Here is a 17,861-nt window from a genome sequence, read left to right on the forward strand (position 1 = left end):
AAAAATAAACAACGGAATTGAAATAATAAAATAAATAATTAAATTCAATTCAATAATCAAATCGAGAGATTTCACGGTTGATTATAAAAATAATTTATTTTATTATTTATTATTTAATTACGGTGGTTTATACCTGGATAAGTTGTTTTTTCTCTATAGCCTGTTTTCTTCCCATTAGTTGTTGATTTGGCAGTGCATGTGTATTTCCTACCTCAAGTCATCTCCTTCATCCCATAGCTTTTGTGCTTAGCTTTATGCCTTTTTTCTCCTAATGCTCAAGTATTACAAAGACTTCTTAGCTGATTGTTAAAGGAGAAACCCCCCATGACTATTAAACCCTCTGGAGGCAAAGAGGAATCAGGTTTCTAGGGATCGAGTGCATAATCTGTGTCTACCTTGGACTGGAGCCCTTCTAGTTGAGGGATTTCTTTTGGGCTCTTGAAATGTAATCCGGCCTCGGGCCACTTTCAATCTTATGATATTTAGTATATATGTATATGATCTTTTGGAGTAGAGTCTGTCCCTCCTCAATTTCTAAATCATATTCTGATCTCATTTTTTTAAATAAATTAATAAAAGAAAAGAAAAAAAACCTCTCTCTCAACTGTCGATCTCAGATCATAACTGCTTGCTTTGGGTAACCCATATCAAAATCTAATCTCAGCATTCTTGAACCAGAACTCTCCAACCCCAACAGCCCATCAATTGTCCCCACAATGGTTAAATGAATATGCAAGCTTAATCTATTTATAGATGTAACAAACTCTCAGCTGCAACAAATTAAAAACCCTCAATCAATCTTCTTTTTCCAGGCTATACTTTTCTCTCGCTATCTCTCTCTTTCTCCCTCTCTATATATATAGAAATTAGAAAGGAAAGCTTAAACGTCTATACCTTTTATAGGAATCATGAAACATAAGCCCCAGCCGGGCCAGCCCACCCCTGACCATTTTGAAGGGCCCCTCCCCCAATCTGATCTGATCATACTTATTACCTTAAGCAAACCTCAATTTTCCAAATCTTTTGTGCATAAATTTAGATGCAAAAATAAAAAGTTTGAATTAATACCCAAGTTAAAATTAAATAATTTTCTGTTTATCTTTGGTAACGTGATGCCGAGATGGCAACATACAAAAAAGACAAATGCTTTTTTTTTTTTTTTTTCTACTGTTTCTCTTTTTAATAGCCATTGTGGTACCTAACCCAAAAAATCATCGGCTAAAAAGCAAATAAGCCAAGAACACCTTTTCCCCTAACTTTTTTAGACTGCTTTCTTTCTCTCTTCCTTTTTCTTCACGTCTCTTTTTCAAAGAGCGACCTCAGACTGCAAAGTTGTAGCATTGAACCCCACCTGTGGTTGCTGAAGCTCAACCTCCCACCTTGCCTTGGCTATGACTCCTTCACGCACAGGCACATACTCCTAATAAAAAACACAAGACAACACAACAAAAAAAGGAACAAAGCCACTGTTATAATTTACAAGCAAACAATACGCAAAAGATAGCACAAACCAGATTGTCTTTTCCATTTTCGAGCCCATATTATATTATATTATTAGAAACCTTAGAAAAAGGAAATATACCTCCAGCTTTTGAAGAAGTTCTTTGGCATTTGGTGCGGAGACAAAGATGTTTCGTTGGGAGGGCTTGATGAACCCATCATCTACAGCCTTGTCAATGAAAGTCAGAAGATAGTTGTAGTAACCGTCAACATTAAGTAAACCCACCTGCGTTTTTACATTTTTAAGATAGCCTAGTCATGGGTTTGATATTTGAAACGCTAAAGGATCCATGCATGTAATGATATGACACAGAATTATGGGATTTCTTACAGGCCTGTCATGGATACCAAGCTGAGCCCATGTGATAACTTCCAACAACTCCTCTAAAGTTCCATACCCACCTGAAAGCAGAGCACTTTTTATTACCAAAACCAACGAAAAGAGGGTTGAAGGTTATGGATTTGTACATAGTGACCAACGAAAAGAGGGTTGAAGGTTATGGATTTGTACATAGTCTATTAAAAAATAAGAGAGATATGTAACCTGGTAGGGCTATAAAACAATCAGAATGGCGGGCCATTTCTGCTTTCCTTTGGTGCATGTCGGCTACTGGCTTTACCTCTCCAACCGTTTCTCCAGTGATCTGGGTCTCCAAACCATATGTAAACACATAACGAGCTTTAGAAATAACGAATTGGAAAAAGTAACTGTGATTAGAACAAAGAAAATCACTAATGAGACTCTGCACCTCTTTGCTCATCAGAGTCCTTGGTATGATCCTGCAACCAGAAATTAAACCCAACCAAAATTTAGGCCATTTGAGACCAAGAAGAAGAAGAAGAAGAACCCTTAAAGAGTTGAGTGATTTTACCCAAGAACATTGCCTCCACCCTGATGAACAGCTTGTGAAACTAAACCCATAAGCCCAATACTACCACCTCCATACACAAGGTCCAATCTTCTTTCCACCTTCACACAAAAAATAATAATAATAATAACAATAAAGAACTTGGAGATATCACAGAAAAGTAAACCAAGAACAGAGTTCAGAAAGAAAAGTTATAGTCTTTGTACCAGCTCTTGGGCAAGTTCAATGGCAGCATCTCTGTAACAATCTCTCTTCCCAGTACTACTGCCACAAAACACACATACGCTCTTGAATCTTGATTTCACTATTTTCCTATCCATAACTATTCTCGCTGCAATCACCCAAGGATAAGCCTTTTTCGAAGTGGGGTGGGTGGGCTTGTACAAGTACCACGACAAATGGAAACCCGATATATATAGAGAGACTTAAAAAGGCCAAAGAAATTGAGAGCACAGCACAAGAGCAGTCGAGGTAAAGACAAAAAAGGCCAAAGAGACGAGCTGAATAGACAGAGTCTGTACAATCACCCATGGTTGACACTTGGCAGCATATTATGCATGAATCATCAAGGTTTCATGTACTTCACTGTAACATAAGCCATTATCTACTTTTCTCTCTCTTCTCTGGCCATTTTTAATGCTAAGCAATCATAACTTGTTAGCTAGAACACGTGCAGGGCTATGTCTGCATCAAATCATGATCGCTGCTAGTATACTAATCTTTTAAAACATCTACATTAGGTTTTTGTTTTTTTTTTTTGAAGATCATCAATATAAGGACAGATAAATTAACAAATGGTGGGTTCTGTTAATCATAGATCAATCCTTCTTTCTGCTATTTATCATTCCCGAAGAACACTAAAGAGCCTATTTGACTACCAGTAGCCTTTGTTGGGAAGCAAACAAGAAACTTGAACACAGAGCTAGCTTGTATCAAGTAAATTACTAGAAAATAGAAAGTAAAAGACACAAACAAATTGGAGAAAGAACTCAGTTATTGGATGATTAAATAAACAAAAACAATGGCTCTTATATAGCCACAAGATAATAACAAAATTCAGAAAAATATGGCACTAACTGAAAGTGCTTTGACTCAACAAACAAAGAGAAATAATAGGAGACTAAACAGCAACAAAATAACTACGTGATGCTAACAGAAAAGCACTAATGTTGAATCAGTTTTCAACACTCCCCCTTGATTCAAACTTACACAAAGCAAAACAGGAACAGAAGTGTGAATGTTTTTTGAGTGGGAGTGCTTTGGTTAGAACATCTGCAAGTTGTTCATCAGTACTGCAATAATTTAGGACAATTTGCTCAGTTGCGACTAGCTCTCGAATGAAGTGATGACGGGTGTCTATGTGCTTTGTCCTCCCATGAAAAGCTGGATTCTTTGCCATCGAAATTGTGGATTTGTTATCTGAAAATATCTCAGTTGCTCCCTCTTGTTCTTGACCAAGATCTTTCAGTAACCTCCGAAGCCAAATAGCTTGACAAGCTGAAGCAGTGGCAGCCATGTATTCTGCTTCTGACGACGACAAGGCTGCTGTTGGTTGTTTCTTTGAGCTCCAAGACACTGCACATGAGCCAAGGAAAAAAATCTGTCCAGAAATACTTCTTCTATCTTCAAGAGAATTGGCCCAATCGCTGTCTGTGAAACCTTTTAACTTGAAATCGGAATTAGCAGTATACCATAGACCAAAATTTTGAGTTCCCGCAACATACCGCAAAATTCTTTTTGCTGCTCCAAGATGAACCTTTGACGGATTATGCATAAATCTAGAAACAACACCAACAGGGAAGGCTATATCTGGTCTTGTGAGACATAAATAAATCAAACCACCCACCAAACTTCTATAAAACTTCCCTTCCGCAGGTTCCGAACCGTCATTAATTTGCAATTTTTCATTCACATTCATTGGAGTGGCTGTGGAATTGCAATTTAACATCTTAAATTTTCTAAGAAGATCAATTGCATATTTTTTTTGAGATATAAAAATCCCATCTGCCGCTTGAATAATCTCCACCCCAAGAAAATAATGAAGCTTTCCCAAATCTGTCATCTCAAAAGACTTCATCATATTCTCTTTAAAATCAAAAACAAGTGAAGAAGATGACCCCATGTAAATCATATCATCAACATAGAGACAAACCAATAACAGATCATTCACTTGTTTTTTAAGATAAAGAGTTGGTTCATTTTCACTTCTAACAAAACCAGAATTTTGAAAATAAGCATCAATCTTACTGTACCAGGCGCGCGGTGCTTGTTTCAAGCCATAAAGAGCCTTGCGCAGCTTATAAACTTTGCTCTCCTTGCCTTTGATTACAAACCCATCTGGTTGTGACACATAAACTTCTTCCTGCAAGTCCCCGTTTAAAAACGCTGACTTCACATCAAACTGGAAAACAGGCCATTTCATTTGAGCTGCTAATGCTAGAGCAACTCGAACCGTTTCAAAACGCACTACAGGTGCGAAGGTTTCTTCGTAGTCAACACCGTACTGTTGGCGGTACCCTTTGGCCACAAGACGCGCCTTATATTTTTGAATTTTTCCATCAGCTTGGTACTTTGTTTTGAATACCCACTTTAAACCAATTGCTTCTTTTCCAGCAGGTAAGTTAACCAAATCCCAGGTACCATTTCTTTCAATTGACACCATTTCTTCCTTCATTGCATTACGCCATACCTCTTTTTCTGCTGCTTCTCCATATGATGATGGATCAATATTTGCGAACATTGCAAAATGAATTATGTCTCCTTCGGCATCAATAGCATCATCTTGAAACACTTCAAAATCTCGCAAACGAGACGATGGCTGAGTTTGACGTCTTGGCCTGGCCTCCAATTGCAAAGAACTTTGAGCATTTGTTGTGGTTTGAGAATCAATGGACACTTCTCTCTGAACAGAAATATCATCTTCAATCTGAATTTCAGCAGTTTGTATTTTTTTATTCTCAAACCAATTCCAGTTAGCAAATTCATCAAACACAACATTCCTGCTAACAATTATTTTGCCACTAGTTGGATTGTACAGCCTATAAGCCTTTGATTGAGATGAATAACCAACAAAAATGCATTTTTCAGATTTACAATCAAGTTTTTGACGATTTTGTTGGCTAATTAAGGTATAGGCTATACAACCAAAAATCTTCAAGTGACTTACAGAAGGCTTCTTACCAGACCACACTTCAAAAGGAGTCTTATTCCAAACTGCTCTTGTAGGAGAAATATTTAACAAATAGATTGAAGTTGCTACTGCTTCTCCCCACAAGCTATTTGGAAGATTTTTTGCCTGTAACAAACTTCTGGCCATTTCAACAGTGGTGCGATTTTTGCGCTCTGCTATGCCATTCTGTTCCGGTGTGTAAGGAGTGGTCAACTCCCTGTGAATGCCATTACTTTCACAGAAATCTTTAAATTCTCCAGATAGAAATTCTCCTCCACGATCTGTGCGAAGAATTTTTAGGAATTGGCCACTTTGTTTCTCAACCATAGCTTTGAATTTCAGAAAATTCTGAAATGTTTCTGCCTTGCTATCCTGAAAATATACCCAGCTGAAACGACTAAAATCATCAGTAAATAACAAAAAATATTGAGATCCACCAATAGATTTTGTTTGCATCGGTCCACACAGATCGGCATGTACAAGCTCAAGACATTCAGATGCTCTCCAAGACTTCCCAACCGGAAATGATTTCTTGCTCTGCTTCCCGAAAATACAGCCTTCACATAGCCCAAATGATTCAATTTTGGGTAAACCAAAAACCATTTCCTTTCTGCTCAACAATTTTAACCCCTTTTCATTGAGATGTCCATACCTTAGATGCCACAAGGTAGAATCATCTAGTTCACCACCAGCAGCTAAGGCACATCTTTCAACGCCGGAGACATCAAGTGGGAACAAGTAATTTCGTGCCATGGGAACAGTAACAATAATTCGACCTGATTTCTTTTCTTTAATCTCACAACACCCATTATCAAATAAAACTGAATATCCTCCCGTCATTAACTGACCAACACACAACAAATTATTTGCCAAGCTTGGAGCAAAATAAACATCATCAAGAAATTTTACATTACCATTTTGATTCCGAATGGCAATAGTACCTCTTCCTTCCACTTTGATTTCATGATCATTCCCAAGCTTTACTTCTATCTTAAAGCTTTCATCAAGTTCTTTAAATGCAGATTTTTCACCCGACATGTGGTGTGAACTGCCGCTATCGACGTACCAAACTTCAGTTGCCACATTCACAATATGTTCTTTAGCCATGAATAGCTTTTCTTCAACCTCGCCTTCTGCATAGTTCGCTTTCTCCTTCCTTTTTAGCTTCCAACAATCTGCTTTCACATGGCCATAACCTTTACAATAGTAACACTGAACATTACTTTTGTACTGTTTTTGTTCATCATTGGACTGCCGATAATCAGCTTGTTCATTGGACCTTCCTCTACCTCTGCCTCTACCACTTGCTCTACCACCGCGACCTCCTCTATTGGACTCCTTGCCTCTACCAGATGAAGAAGAAGCTTTGGCTTGAAAAGCTTTTTCATCCACTCTACCAGATGATCTGCTGCTCATTCTTGCTTCATGAGACTGCAAAGACCCTTTCAAGTCATCAAAAGAAAGAGTGGTCAAATCTTTTGATTCCTCGATTGCAACTGCAACATGATCAAATCTAGGAGTTAAACTCCTTAGAATTTTTTCAACCACAACTTTATCAGTAATCTGTTCAGAATACGATCTCATCTGATTCACAATTGTGGAAACTCGTGACACAAAAACTTGTATCGTCTCATCTTCCTTCATCAACAAATTCTCAAATTCGCGGCGTAGTGTTTGGAGCTTAACAGTAACTGTTTTGCTCGTGCCTTGGTACTCTTTCTGCAGAATGTCCCATGCCTCTTTAGCAGTTCTCGCCGCTGAAATTCGACCAAAAATTTCTTCACTAACAGCTTGCTGTATGCTGTAAAGGGCCTTATTATCCCTTTTCTTATTCTCTTTCAATATCCTCGCATCAGTATCAGGATCTGCAAAACCAGTGTCCACCAAATCCCATAATTCTTGAGACCTAAAAAGTGTCTTCATTTTGATGCTCCAGAACTCATATTTCTCTCCATTAAAAATGGGTATGAGTGGCTGAACAGAAGCTGAGACACCATTCATAGCCATAAACTGAATTCCTATTGTGTTTCACTCCCTCACGTGTTTCTCTCGTACTCTCTATTTGAACTCACACTAACCCAAACAAGAACCGTACCGGCTCTGATACCACAATGTTGGGAAGCAAACAAGAAACTTGAACACAGAGCTAGCTTGTATCAAGTAAATTACTAGAAAATAGAAAGTAAAAGACACAAACAAATTGGAGAAAGAACTCAGTTATTGGATGATTAAATAAACAAAAACAATGGCTCTTATATAGCCACAAGATAATAACAAAATTCAGAAAAATATGGCACTAACTGAAAGTGCTTTGACTCAACAAACAAAGAGAAATAATAGGAGACTAAACAGCAACAAAATAACTACGTGATGCTAACAGAAAAGCACTAATGTTGAATCAGTTTTCAACAGCCTTTTGTCCACACACTAAAGCAATGGTTTCTCGCAAGTTCAGCTGTTTTCCTGGGAACAAAAAAGATTATATGGGATAATAGCAGTGACAGAGGAGCTTCTAAGGATGGTATTTCATGAGACCTCGTCCATGTCTAAGGGCTTTTTTTCATACCCTTTTACGTGAAAATAAATTACTTAAATATAATTATTACTTGCAGTGCAATGAATTGTAATCGTAATTGTTACAACCTGCAACATCATTTCGATTAGCTCTTTTCAGTTGATGGGTTTTCAACTTTTTATCTCTCGAGTTAAAGTTGGCCATCAAATCTTGCCTTGATTTTTTCCTTCCCTAATTAATTGATTTGGGATACGATGACAAATAACAATAATTTATTATTTGATTAAGAAATCATATTGATAAATCTTGTCATGCAATTAGTTTTTAGGTGAATTTATAATCTTAGTTTTAGAATTTTTGGATGAACATATTAAATTATATGAAATAAATTAAAATTTTTATTTGAAATTAAATTATTAAAACTTGATAAATATAACAGCCAGTTTCACGTTGTTTAAAGTGATAAAAAAACATTTAGAAACACATAATGCAATTTCATTGGTTTAGCGCACTATATCTAGTAATATGGTGCATTGAGATTATGCAATAATTTTTCGCATAAACGCTATTAGAATTTAGATTAATATGGAATGGAATATTTAGTTCAAATTAAAAAAATGATCAAATTAAATTAATTTAAAATTTTAATTTAATTTAATTTTAATTAAAAAAATTAATAAAACTAAACTGATTAATAATAATAATAATAATAAATCGTAAATTAGATACCCAAGATAAGATAATTGATGAGAACTCTTTTCGTGTATGATTCCGTTTGAAACTGGTAGTTTGATTCAATTTATGAATTAAATTGGAACCAGTTTGAAAATGATTTTTTTATATAGTTTTGGTTCAATTTTAATATGGTTTTACAGCCGTTAATTTTTTAATTTTCATAGTTTTAATTATAATTTCAATTAAATTTAAATTATAAACTATTAATTTGATTTGAATTTTAAAAAATTTGTAAATAAAATGTAAAGAAATAGATAAATTTTAAATATTGTTGAATATATATTTTATTAAATAAATAAATTTTACAAAATGTATCTAATTACGTAATATAAAAAGTAAAAATAATATTATATATAATATAAAATACAAAATAATATTATATTTAAATGTAAATAATAATTTTTGCATTCACAAACCTACTATGAAGATGGGTGTATCTGAATAACGCTCTCAATTCTTAATATCTATTTTAAAAAAAATGTAAATAATAATTTTTATAAGTAAAAAAAATAAAATTTAATTTATTTATATATTAATTTTAAATAATATAATTGTAAAATAATTTATTTTATAAATTAAAAATTAAATTAAAATTAACTTGAACCACCAGTCGAACCGATCAGTTCTAATTTGATTTCAGCTCTAATTCACATGAGAGGAACTATAACCGGCACCGGCGATGTCAAGTGCAAGGGTGATGTTCCATTCCAATGTGATAGTCGGCAGACTTGATGTAAGCTGTCTGTTTTTTAGGTTCCAGTGCTTCTCATTGCCTAATATTTACTGCTTCTGCGCTGCTCAAGATGCTACCCTACATTGGGACACACCTAATCTGTCCTAATCCCACACACCCGTCAAAAAAGAAAAATCGATATTTTAAATTAAAGCCGTAAAATCAACTATTGAAAATAAAATTGTTAATTTATTTCCTTTTTTATTTAGAAAATTAAAGGGTATATCTAACGAGTTTAAAGTTAATATAATTATTTTAAAATAATTCTAATTTAACTATGATTAGATTTTAATAAAAATATAATTTTACTTTATTAAAAGTTTGAATTTATTAAATTTTTATTTAATTATATTTAAAAAGTTATTTTTTTAAAAAAATATCTAAATATTTTGACGGTTTTTAAACGACAGCAATAGATATTTAAATATTTTCATCAACCCTTTCTCATTATCATTTGATTCTTTTCAAATATGGCCTTTTTAGGCAATAGAAGAGATAATTTAAATCCATTTCAAAAAAAAAAAAAGAGATAATTTAAATAAGCTTCAACTTGCCTTGTGAGCATGCATGAATATCTCCATCCAATTGGGTAGAAAGTAGGTTGGGGATGACTAGTTTATTACACAATCAAATAATTACTGATGATGAGAAGAGCGCCTGAAAAAGAAATCTTATAATAATCAAAGATTTTTTTTTCTGTGAAAATAGTTCTTAGTTAGGTTAAAGTACATTGTGATGAAGTCCTACCATTGACTAAACCCATTTCCATGGATGAATGATTTGTGTGTGTGCACATATATATTCTTTTATGGTACACAAAAATTAATTTTTCAAATTTTTGGTTATCCATCTAACAATACCGTTTTCAAAAATAAAGTTTATGAATTTGATATTTAAAAAATTCTTATGTAATAGAAATTGATGAGGAATAAACTGAAGTCCGCCTTCTCTCTCAGTATTCTTTTGTAATGAAAGTATATATTTTTCATATCTATGTTTGGTTGCTCAGTGTATCCTCGTTGTTACCTACGATTTAAATAATCTTTTAACAATTGGTCAGTAGGCTACCGTGCAACCGAACTATAAATATGATGACCACCAATTTTTATCTAAGGAAGGGGGCTATTGCACATTTCACTTTGCAGGACTTAACGCCCGGTTAGCGAACATAAAATAATTTGGAGAATTTTTACAAAACAGGATCAATACTTGAGTATGTGGCCGGGAGAACTCTCGCCTTCCAATCATGAAATACCTTGTGGAAATTTTCCAATATGGGACTTACACCCGATTGCGTGTCTTCAAGACTTGGTCATAAGACTCGTCTCATCATCATTAATCTTTGATTGACACCTTTATCTTTTTGAGGATTGACTTTATAGGTTTGCCTGTCGATCAATCACCCGATAACCTTGCATAAGATGCTTTATTTTGTGGGACTAACACCCGAATTGTAGTCTGGCGGAACCCGTCTTGTGACCTGACTTAGTAGAATCGGCTTTGTAGCCTTTATTAGTGAGACTAACGCTCGAATTTTGATCTAGCGAAATCGGTCGTGTGGCTTTGATTAGTGGGACTGACACTTGAATTATGGTCCGATGGAATCCGCCTTGTGACCTGGCATGCCGGAACCCACCTTGTGGCTTTGATTAGTGGGACTAATACCCATATTGTGGTTTGACGGATCCACCATGTGACCTGACATAGCGAAATCCGCCTTGTGACCTTGATTAGTAGGACTAAAATCCAAATTATGGTCTGGTGGAATCAGCCTTATGACCTGACCTGATATAACCCGCCTTGTGGCTATGATTAGAAGGACTAACACCCAAATTACAGTCTAGTGGAATCCACCTTTGTGACTTAACCTGGTAAAACCCGCTTTGTGTCCTGTTCTTGTATCCTTAATATGTGTAAAATACTTATCAAAGAGACTAACAAGTTTATAAATTGTAGACCAACAAACTAACATATCTCTAAATTGTAGAATCTTATTTAAAGTATTAGTATATCCATAAATTAAAAAGTTCTTATTTAACGGGATTAATATATCCATAAACGCTAAAGTTTTATAATTTTATTGTTAGAAGTCTTTTTAGTCATTTTTTATTTACGAACATTTATTTGTTTGAAGAGTTTGAAAATTGTATTTGAAGAAAATCTCATCAAGGAGAAGCGTTGGAGTTAATAAGATTTTAATATTTGATGGATTGGTTGAAAAAGAGTGGTATCTTTATTTCTAGTTGAATTTAAACAATTTTTATATTTGGTAAGTGTTTTTATTGAATTTGTAAATTCTTCTCTTTTACTTATAAAAATAATGAATCCATTGCTGTAAAAGTGCAATAGTAAAAGAGAATTTTTTTTTTTTGAAAAAGAAAAGTTAAAAAAAAAAAAATAAGAAAAAAATTTTTTTAGGCATATTCTATTTTTATTAATGAAGTTTGAAGTTATTTTCTCCCCGTATTTTCTCTCTTTTGTTGTGTTATTTTTAAGTTTTAGATAATGTATTTGTTAAAGTTGAAAAGCTATCTTTTAATTTTTTTTTTTTTACAGCAAATTTGATATTTTCTTGCATGAATCATGTTCTGTGTATTTTTAAGTTATTCTACATTTTTAGTTTGGTTTATTTTTTGGTTCTAAATCTAATGTTGGTACTAAAACTTATTTTGATTCCAATAATAGTATCAGAGCCCACGTGATATTTATGTAGAAATTTTTTAAAATGTTATTATTATTTCTAGTAGTAATGTTTATTCAAGAACACTAATTAAATATTCACCATTTATTTTTTATATTAAGAAACACAATGAATGTTGTAAATAATTGTAACACACTGTCCGGTTATTTTATTAGTAGAACTAGAAATTTCACAATTTGTGATGATTTTTTTATTTTTTATTTTTAATAAATATTTACACTTTATGATATTTTTTTCTTACTGAAAATTCAACAGAGTCTACCCTATTATATGAATTTATTTTCTCTTATAAATAGTAAAATTACACTTCAATAAAATTCTCTTAACCATCTTACTTCTCTCGATAACCAACACAATTCTCAATACAATTCAAACACTTCATATATCCTCTTAATAATTTCAATACAAAATCTCATATCAATAACTGTATATTTACACCAAAATAAAATTTTTTGAATACATTTAATTTACAACAACATAAAGAAAAAATTTCACAATCCATTTATTATGTACATGCTATTCTTATAAAACCAACTTGCACAAAATATTCAAAATTATACTCAATAATCTAATGAAGTAATTCGGTTGAGTCCGATGCAGGTTTTGCTCTATAACTACTTCTTATCTATAATCTGCATGAGGAAAGAAAAATTTCTATTGAACAAATTATTTAGTGGTGCTCAATTTTTCTCAAATAAATACTTTAAATGAAAGATCGATTAAATAAGAAAATTAATTATAACACAGTTAAATCACTTAATATGTAAATTAAAATAATAAGTTTTAAACAACTTAATCATACAAATATATTATTTGTCCACTATTTGATACTACAATTATTGTATAAAATATAAATAAATTTATTTTTTTTAACACTATTTTATTTTTATAAATTTAATGATACTGTTAATTTAGATAAAAAAAAATCTATAACGATAATGCACGTAGTGCAAAATATCAATAACACTCAAAGTCAGATCTACCATTGGTTGAACTTATGGATAGGGCTGTGCAATATTCGGTTCAAATTGAAAAAATCGATCGAACCGAATTGATTTGAAAATTTAGTTCAATTTTTTATACATTTCGGTTCGGTTCAATTTTTAATTTCAGAAATTTTAGTTATTTCGGTTCGATTCGATTTTGATAAAAAAAAATCGAAAAAATCGAACCGAACTGATTAGTAATAATAATATGTTTTTTCAATAATATAGAGAAATTAAATCATATTAAGATTAAAATATTTTAATTAAATTTTAAAATATTAAAAATAAAGTGTAAAAAATAAAAAAATTATTAAAAATCGAAACCGATAAAACCGAACCGAATCGAACAAAATCAGACCGGTTCAGTTCGATTCGATTTCTGATCAAAATCAGTTCGGTTCAGTTTTTATAAACACTAAAATTTCGGTTTTCAGTTTGATTTTAAACCAAATCGACCGAATGCTCACTCCTATACCGTACTACTAAAATTATATATATAGTATCTCACTTTTATACTAAGTTACGATTTCACTAAATAAACTAGGACCTATATTAATTAATTTTTATATTATATTTTATTCATAATCGTCAATTCAGTGTATTTTAATTTTTCATTTTTTAAAAAATTCTTCTTAATTCCTCATTCTCTTTCTCTTCTTCACTTCTCCTTTTATTTCCCTTTTAAAATTTTTATTTTTTCTCTAAGTTGATCTTCAATACATGTAAGGAAATAAACCAAATGAATTCAATTCTTCTGTAAAAAATTAAAAAAAAAAAAAAAACTGTAGAAACTCCTTTTCTAATATAAACTCCAACTTACTTTAAAATTTTCAATCACTTGTCACTATTCACATAAACTTTAATCTTAAAATTTCCCCTTAAATTCTTTTTTCTAAATTGAATTTCTAGTTGGAAAATGTATTTGAATAAGATGAAGATTTAATTTAGTGGACTTAATGGAAATTAGTGGTAGAAGGAAGAAATGTTTATCAAGAAAATAGTGAATGACCATCGGCCATGAAGAAGAAGTGAGAGAGATCTGTAAAGACTTTTCTAGAGGTTTTTTTATATATATAATTTAATGGCTAGGAAATCTCATGGTGGAAATCTAATTTTAAGAAAAAAGTGGAGAAAAAATATCTAAGCTTTCATCTTTTTCCCAAATCTTTTTTCCTTATTTAGACACTAAACCCAAAGACTTTTCATGTTTAAACATTTTTCCAACATCTTTAGTCAATTGATCAAATTAACCCTCGCGAAGTTTGACCATAGTCAAACCATAGCATTTTAATTTTTAATTTTAATTTTTTTTATAATATTAAATAATACTAAATAAGTCCATAAATTAATTTTTTATTTGAATTTTTCACTATTTTAATAGACTTAATTTAATTATATAATTATTTAAATATAATTTAAATATTACTATTTACGAGTGGAAAAAGTACTATACGTCTTTCTAGTGATACTATTCATTTTTCAAAAATAACACATTTCACGACCTAAGTTTTCAGAGTGTTATAGCAAAGTTACAACATTTTATTAGCTATGATTGTGAGATCAATTCTTGTGATCTTCGAATTCTAATGGAAGATTAATGGGAGATATGAGCAAGAAGGCCATGAAAGAAGTTAATTGTCAATTGTGTAGCTAGGGAGTTGTATTAAAAAAATGTCAAAATGGCAAGGAAAACTCTTCTTTGAAAGTGAAAACTACTTATTTCAATTGTTACTTATGCCATTACTTATATTCGTGTTGAAGTAGTGTTTGGTATGGTCTCCATACTTCTATTGTCTTTGCATGAGAAGTTATATCTTGTAATTGCTCTGATGTCATTGACAACTAAAAGTGCTAGTGTAACGTACGCATGCATAACATTCACTTTTATTCTATGAGTTTTTCATAGCTATAGTAAATTTGTGAGCTAAACAAAGTCCAGGAAAAGTCCTTAAGGCTAGTAAAACACCTCTCAGGCTTAGTATCCAAAGGGTTTGTCCATGTGTATAGGTCTGTGTGGATCTTCCAAAGTTCTGAATGCTACCAAAATCCTTTCCTTATATGGTAAACACTGATGATGCAATTTTCTGTAATTTCTCGAGGATCTTATAGTGTAGTTGGTGGGTACAATCCATGCTAGCTGCGGGGCGTTCTCTAACTACACCTAAAACTATCAAGCAACCAAAACCTTGGCACAAGAAAAGGTGAAAAATATTGGGAGAAACATGAAAAGTGGTCATAGGCTCTAGAAAAAAAAAAAAAAGAATGATTAGTGACAGAGGCTAATGGAGGAATTATGATCAAATCGTTACGAGGTGAGATGTTATCTATACACATTTCAAGTGAGGCTTTCAGAGATTGACGCATAATGAGAGATGGTTTGGAGATAGTGAAGATGACCTATAAGGTGGGGATGGTGTGGATATGGGGGAGGATATTCTACAAACTGGGGCATCTTGTGAAGACTAAATTTTTACCCTTATCCATGGACCATATTCTTGCCTTCTTCCATGATTCTTATGGTTTGCAGCTTTGGTAATATTTAAGTAATTATGGATATGGTGTCCCACCATTCCGCAGATGTAACATACATCCGGAAGAAGTTCATGCCAGAATCTAATTCTCTCTAGGGACTCATCTGCTTTCTTGTTGGTGAAATTTTTAATCAGCAGCTATTTCACATTTACTTCTAGCCTGATGCGAATATAGGAGCCAATAGACATCTCATTGAATTCTGCAAAATCAGAATCAATGACACCATTAGAAATATTACCAATCCTCGATCTTTGACTTACAATCCTTAAAGAGTATAATCCATTAGATTCCTAATATTCTAATGATAAATCCACTTATACCATGATTAAATAAAGGAAAATTAAGTATAAAAGAGTATCACGTGTTTTTTATAGTTCTTCACTTTAAAATTTATTATTTAACTTTTTTTAAAGTAGTATTTTATGGTACTATGCAAACAGTGATAATTTACAAATATCTAAAAAATATTAATGTGATATTATTTTAACAAAAATTGAACTATAGATTTTAAAGTAAAAATAAATGAAACTACATAATATATTTTATATTTTTTCTCTTTCAAATATTAAGAAAAAATATTAATTAAAAATTATATTTCACTTGTTATGTTTGCATTTTCTATCGGCATTAAAAAATTACCGTTATTTATTAACGATTCGATATCATGAAATGCTACTTTTATATAAATTAAACCACATACCCTAAAATAAAAAATAAGTGAAACTATAAAATTTTTTTATCATTATTTTTCTCTTAAATTAATAACTAATTATCCATAGTTGGTTAATTATATTTGTTTGTAATACCCGACTAAACTCCGGTATCGGAATTCCTACCGTTCGGTGGGATCTCGGATATCGGAATTCCTACCGTTCGGTGGGATCTCGGATATCGGAGACCTCTAGAGGGGTAAAATCATGTTTTCATTAAATGTTTTAATGTGTTTTATGATTTTAAGTAAGAAAGAAATTGAAATTTGAATGAAAAAGACCATGGAGGCATTTCCAGGTTTGACTGCCGAACCTCAAGTTTGGCCGCCGAACATGGGATAGTTTAGGAGTGCAAGTTAGGCTTCCGAAAGTGGCTTAGGTTCGGCCACCGAACCCCATGTTCGGCCGCCGAACTTGCATGAGTTTTGGAGGCACTTTAGGCTGCCGAAGGTGGTCTGGCCAGCCCCTATATAAGGGCTCCATGGCCGAAACGGGCGAGCTTTCTCCCCATTTTCGGCCAATGGTGAGTCCGTGCTCTCCCATGGTTGATTTTTGATGTCGTTCCTCAAATCTTTCAAGTTTTAACGAGTTCTAACTTGGTTTTGAAGAGATTTGAAGCTTAGAGCAAGTTTTGGAGCTTGGAGGTTCAAAGAGCTAGATCTCTCCCATCTCCGAGTTGGATCGCCTTTCCTCTCGATCTTCAAGAGGTAAGAGTAGATCCTTAGCTCATTCCATGTTTTAAACAAGTTTTATAAGATTTGTGGGGTAGAAATACATGTTTAGGTTAATGTTGAGTTTTTGAGCAATGTGTGTTGTTTATGTATGTTTGATGTGTTTTAGTTGGGGTTTAAGATAGTTTGAGGCCCCTATGAGCTTATGTATGTGTGTATGCATGTTGTGGAAGTATTGGTTTTGAGTTGAATGGTTTGGGAGGCTAAATGTGCATTGTGGAGGCTGAGTTCTGCCTTCGAAAGAACTCAGGTTCGGCAGCCGAAGGCACTTTCGGCCGCCGAACCTGCCTATGGAGGCAAGCCTTTGGCTGCCGAACCCTACCCCCGAAAGTGGACTTTCGGCTCTAGAAGGGAGTTTCGGCCGCCGAAGGTGCCGCCGAACATGCATGAGTTTTATCTTTAGAAGGAACCTTCGGCCGCCGAACCTGCCGCCAAAAGTGCCCTGTTCAGCCTTCCTTTGCATATTTTCTATGATTATTTTAAGGTGTTTTAGGGGGTTTTGGGGGAGTATTTTAGAGCCATGTTCATGTATGTTTGGTCCCTCATTTGAGTCCACTTGTGTAGGTTCGGACCCGAGGAACCAAGGACCCCAGCAGTGAGATAGCTGCTTCAGTGTCTTGTCAGAGCTAGCCTGAGGTGAGTAGAATGACTCTTTATGTTTCAAAGCAAATAATGAAAGT

General features: G+C 33.2%; 1 protein-coding gene across 2 annotated transcripts; it reads right to left on the reverse strand.

The window, feature by feature from the left end:
* Nucleotides 1-1,125: 1,125 nt before the first annotated feature.
* On the reverse strand, nucleotides 1,126-2,816 carry LOC110613963 (cytokinin riboside 5'-monophosphate phosphoribohydrolase LOG5). Of its 2 annotated transcripts, XM_021755404.2 has the most exons (7): nucleotides 2,576-2,813; nucleotides 2,373-2,470; nucleotides 2,250-2,280; nucleotides 2,045-2,144; nucleotides 1,832-1,902; nucleotides 1,583-1,726; nucleotides 1,126-1,420 (listed from the first exon to the last, which is right to left on the reverse strand). In XM_021755404.2, exons 1-7 carry the CDS (start codon nucleotides 2,687-2,689, stop codon nucleotides 1,307-1,309), a joined length of 672 nt encoding a protein of 223 aa, XP_021611096.1. In that variant the 5' UTR covers nucleotides 2,690-2,813; the 3' UTR covers nucleotides 1,126-1,306. The 2 variants fall into 2 exon arrangements, with proteins under 2 accessions (XP_021611096.1, XP_021611095.1); XM_021755403.2 differs by having other exon boundaries at nucleotides 2,045-2,280; nucleotides 2,576-2,816.
* Nucleotides 2,817-17,861: the final 15,045 nt, after the last annotated feature.

This window comes from Manihot esculenta, chromosome 4 (assembly GCF_001659605.2).
Source record: "Manihot esculenta cultivar AM560-2 chromosome 4, M.esculenta_v8, whole genome shotgun sequence".
Classification (NCBI taxonomy): Eukaryota; Viridiplantae; Streptophyta; class Magnoliopsida; order Malpighiales; family Euphorbiaceae; genus Manihot; species Manihot esculenta.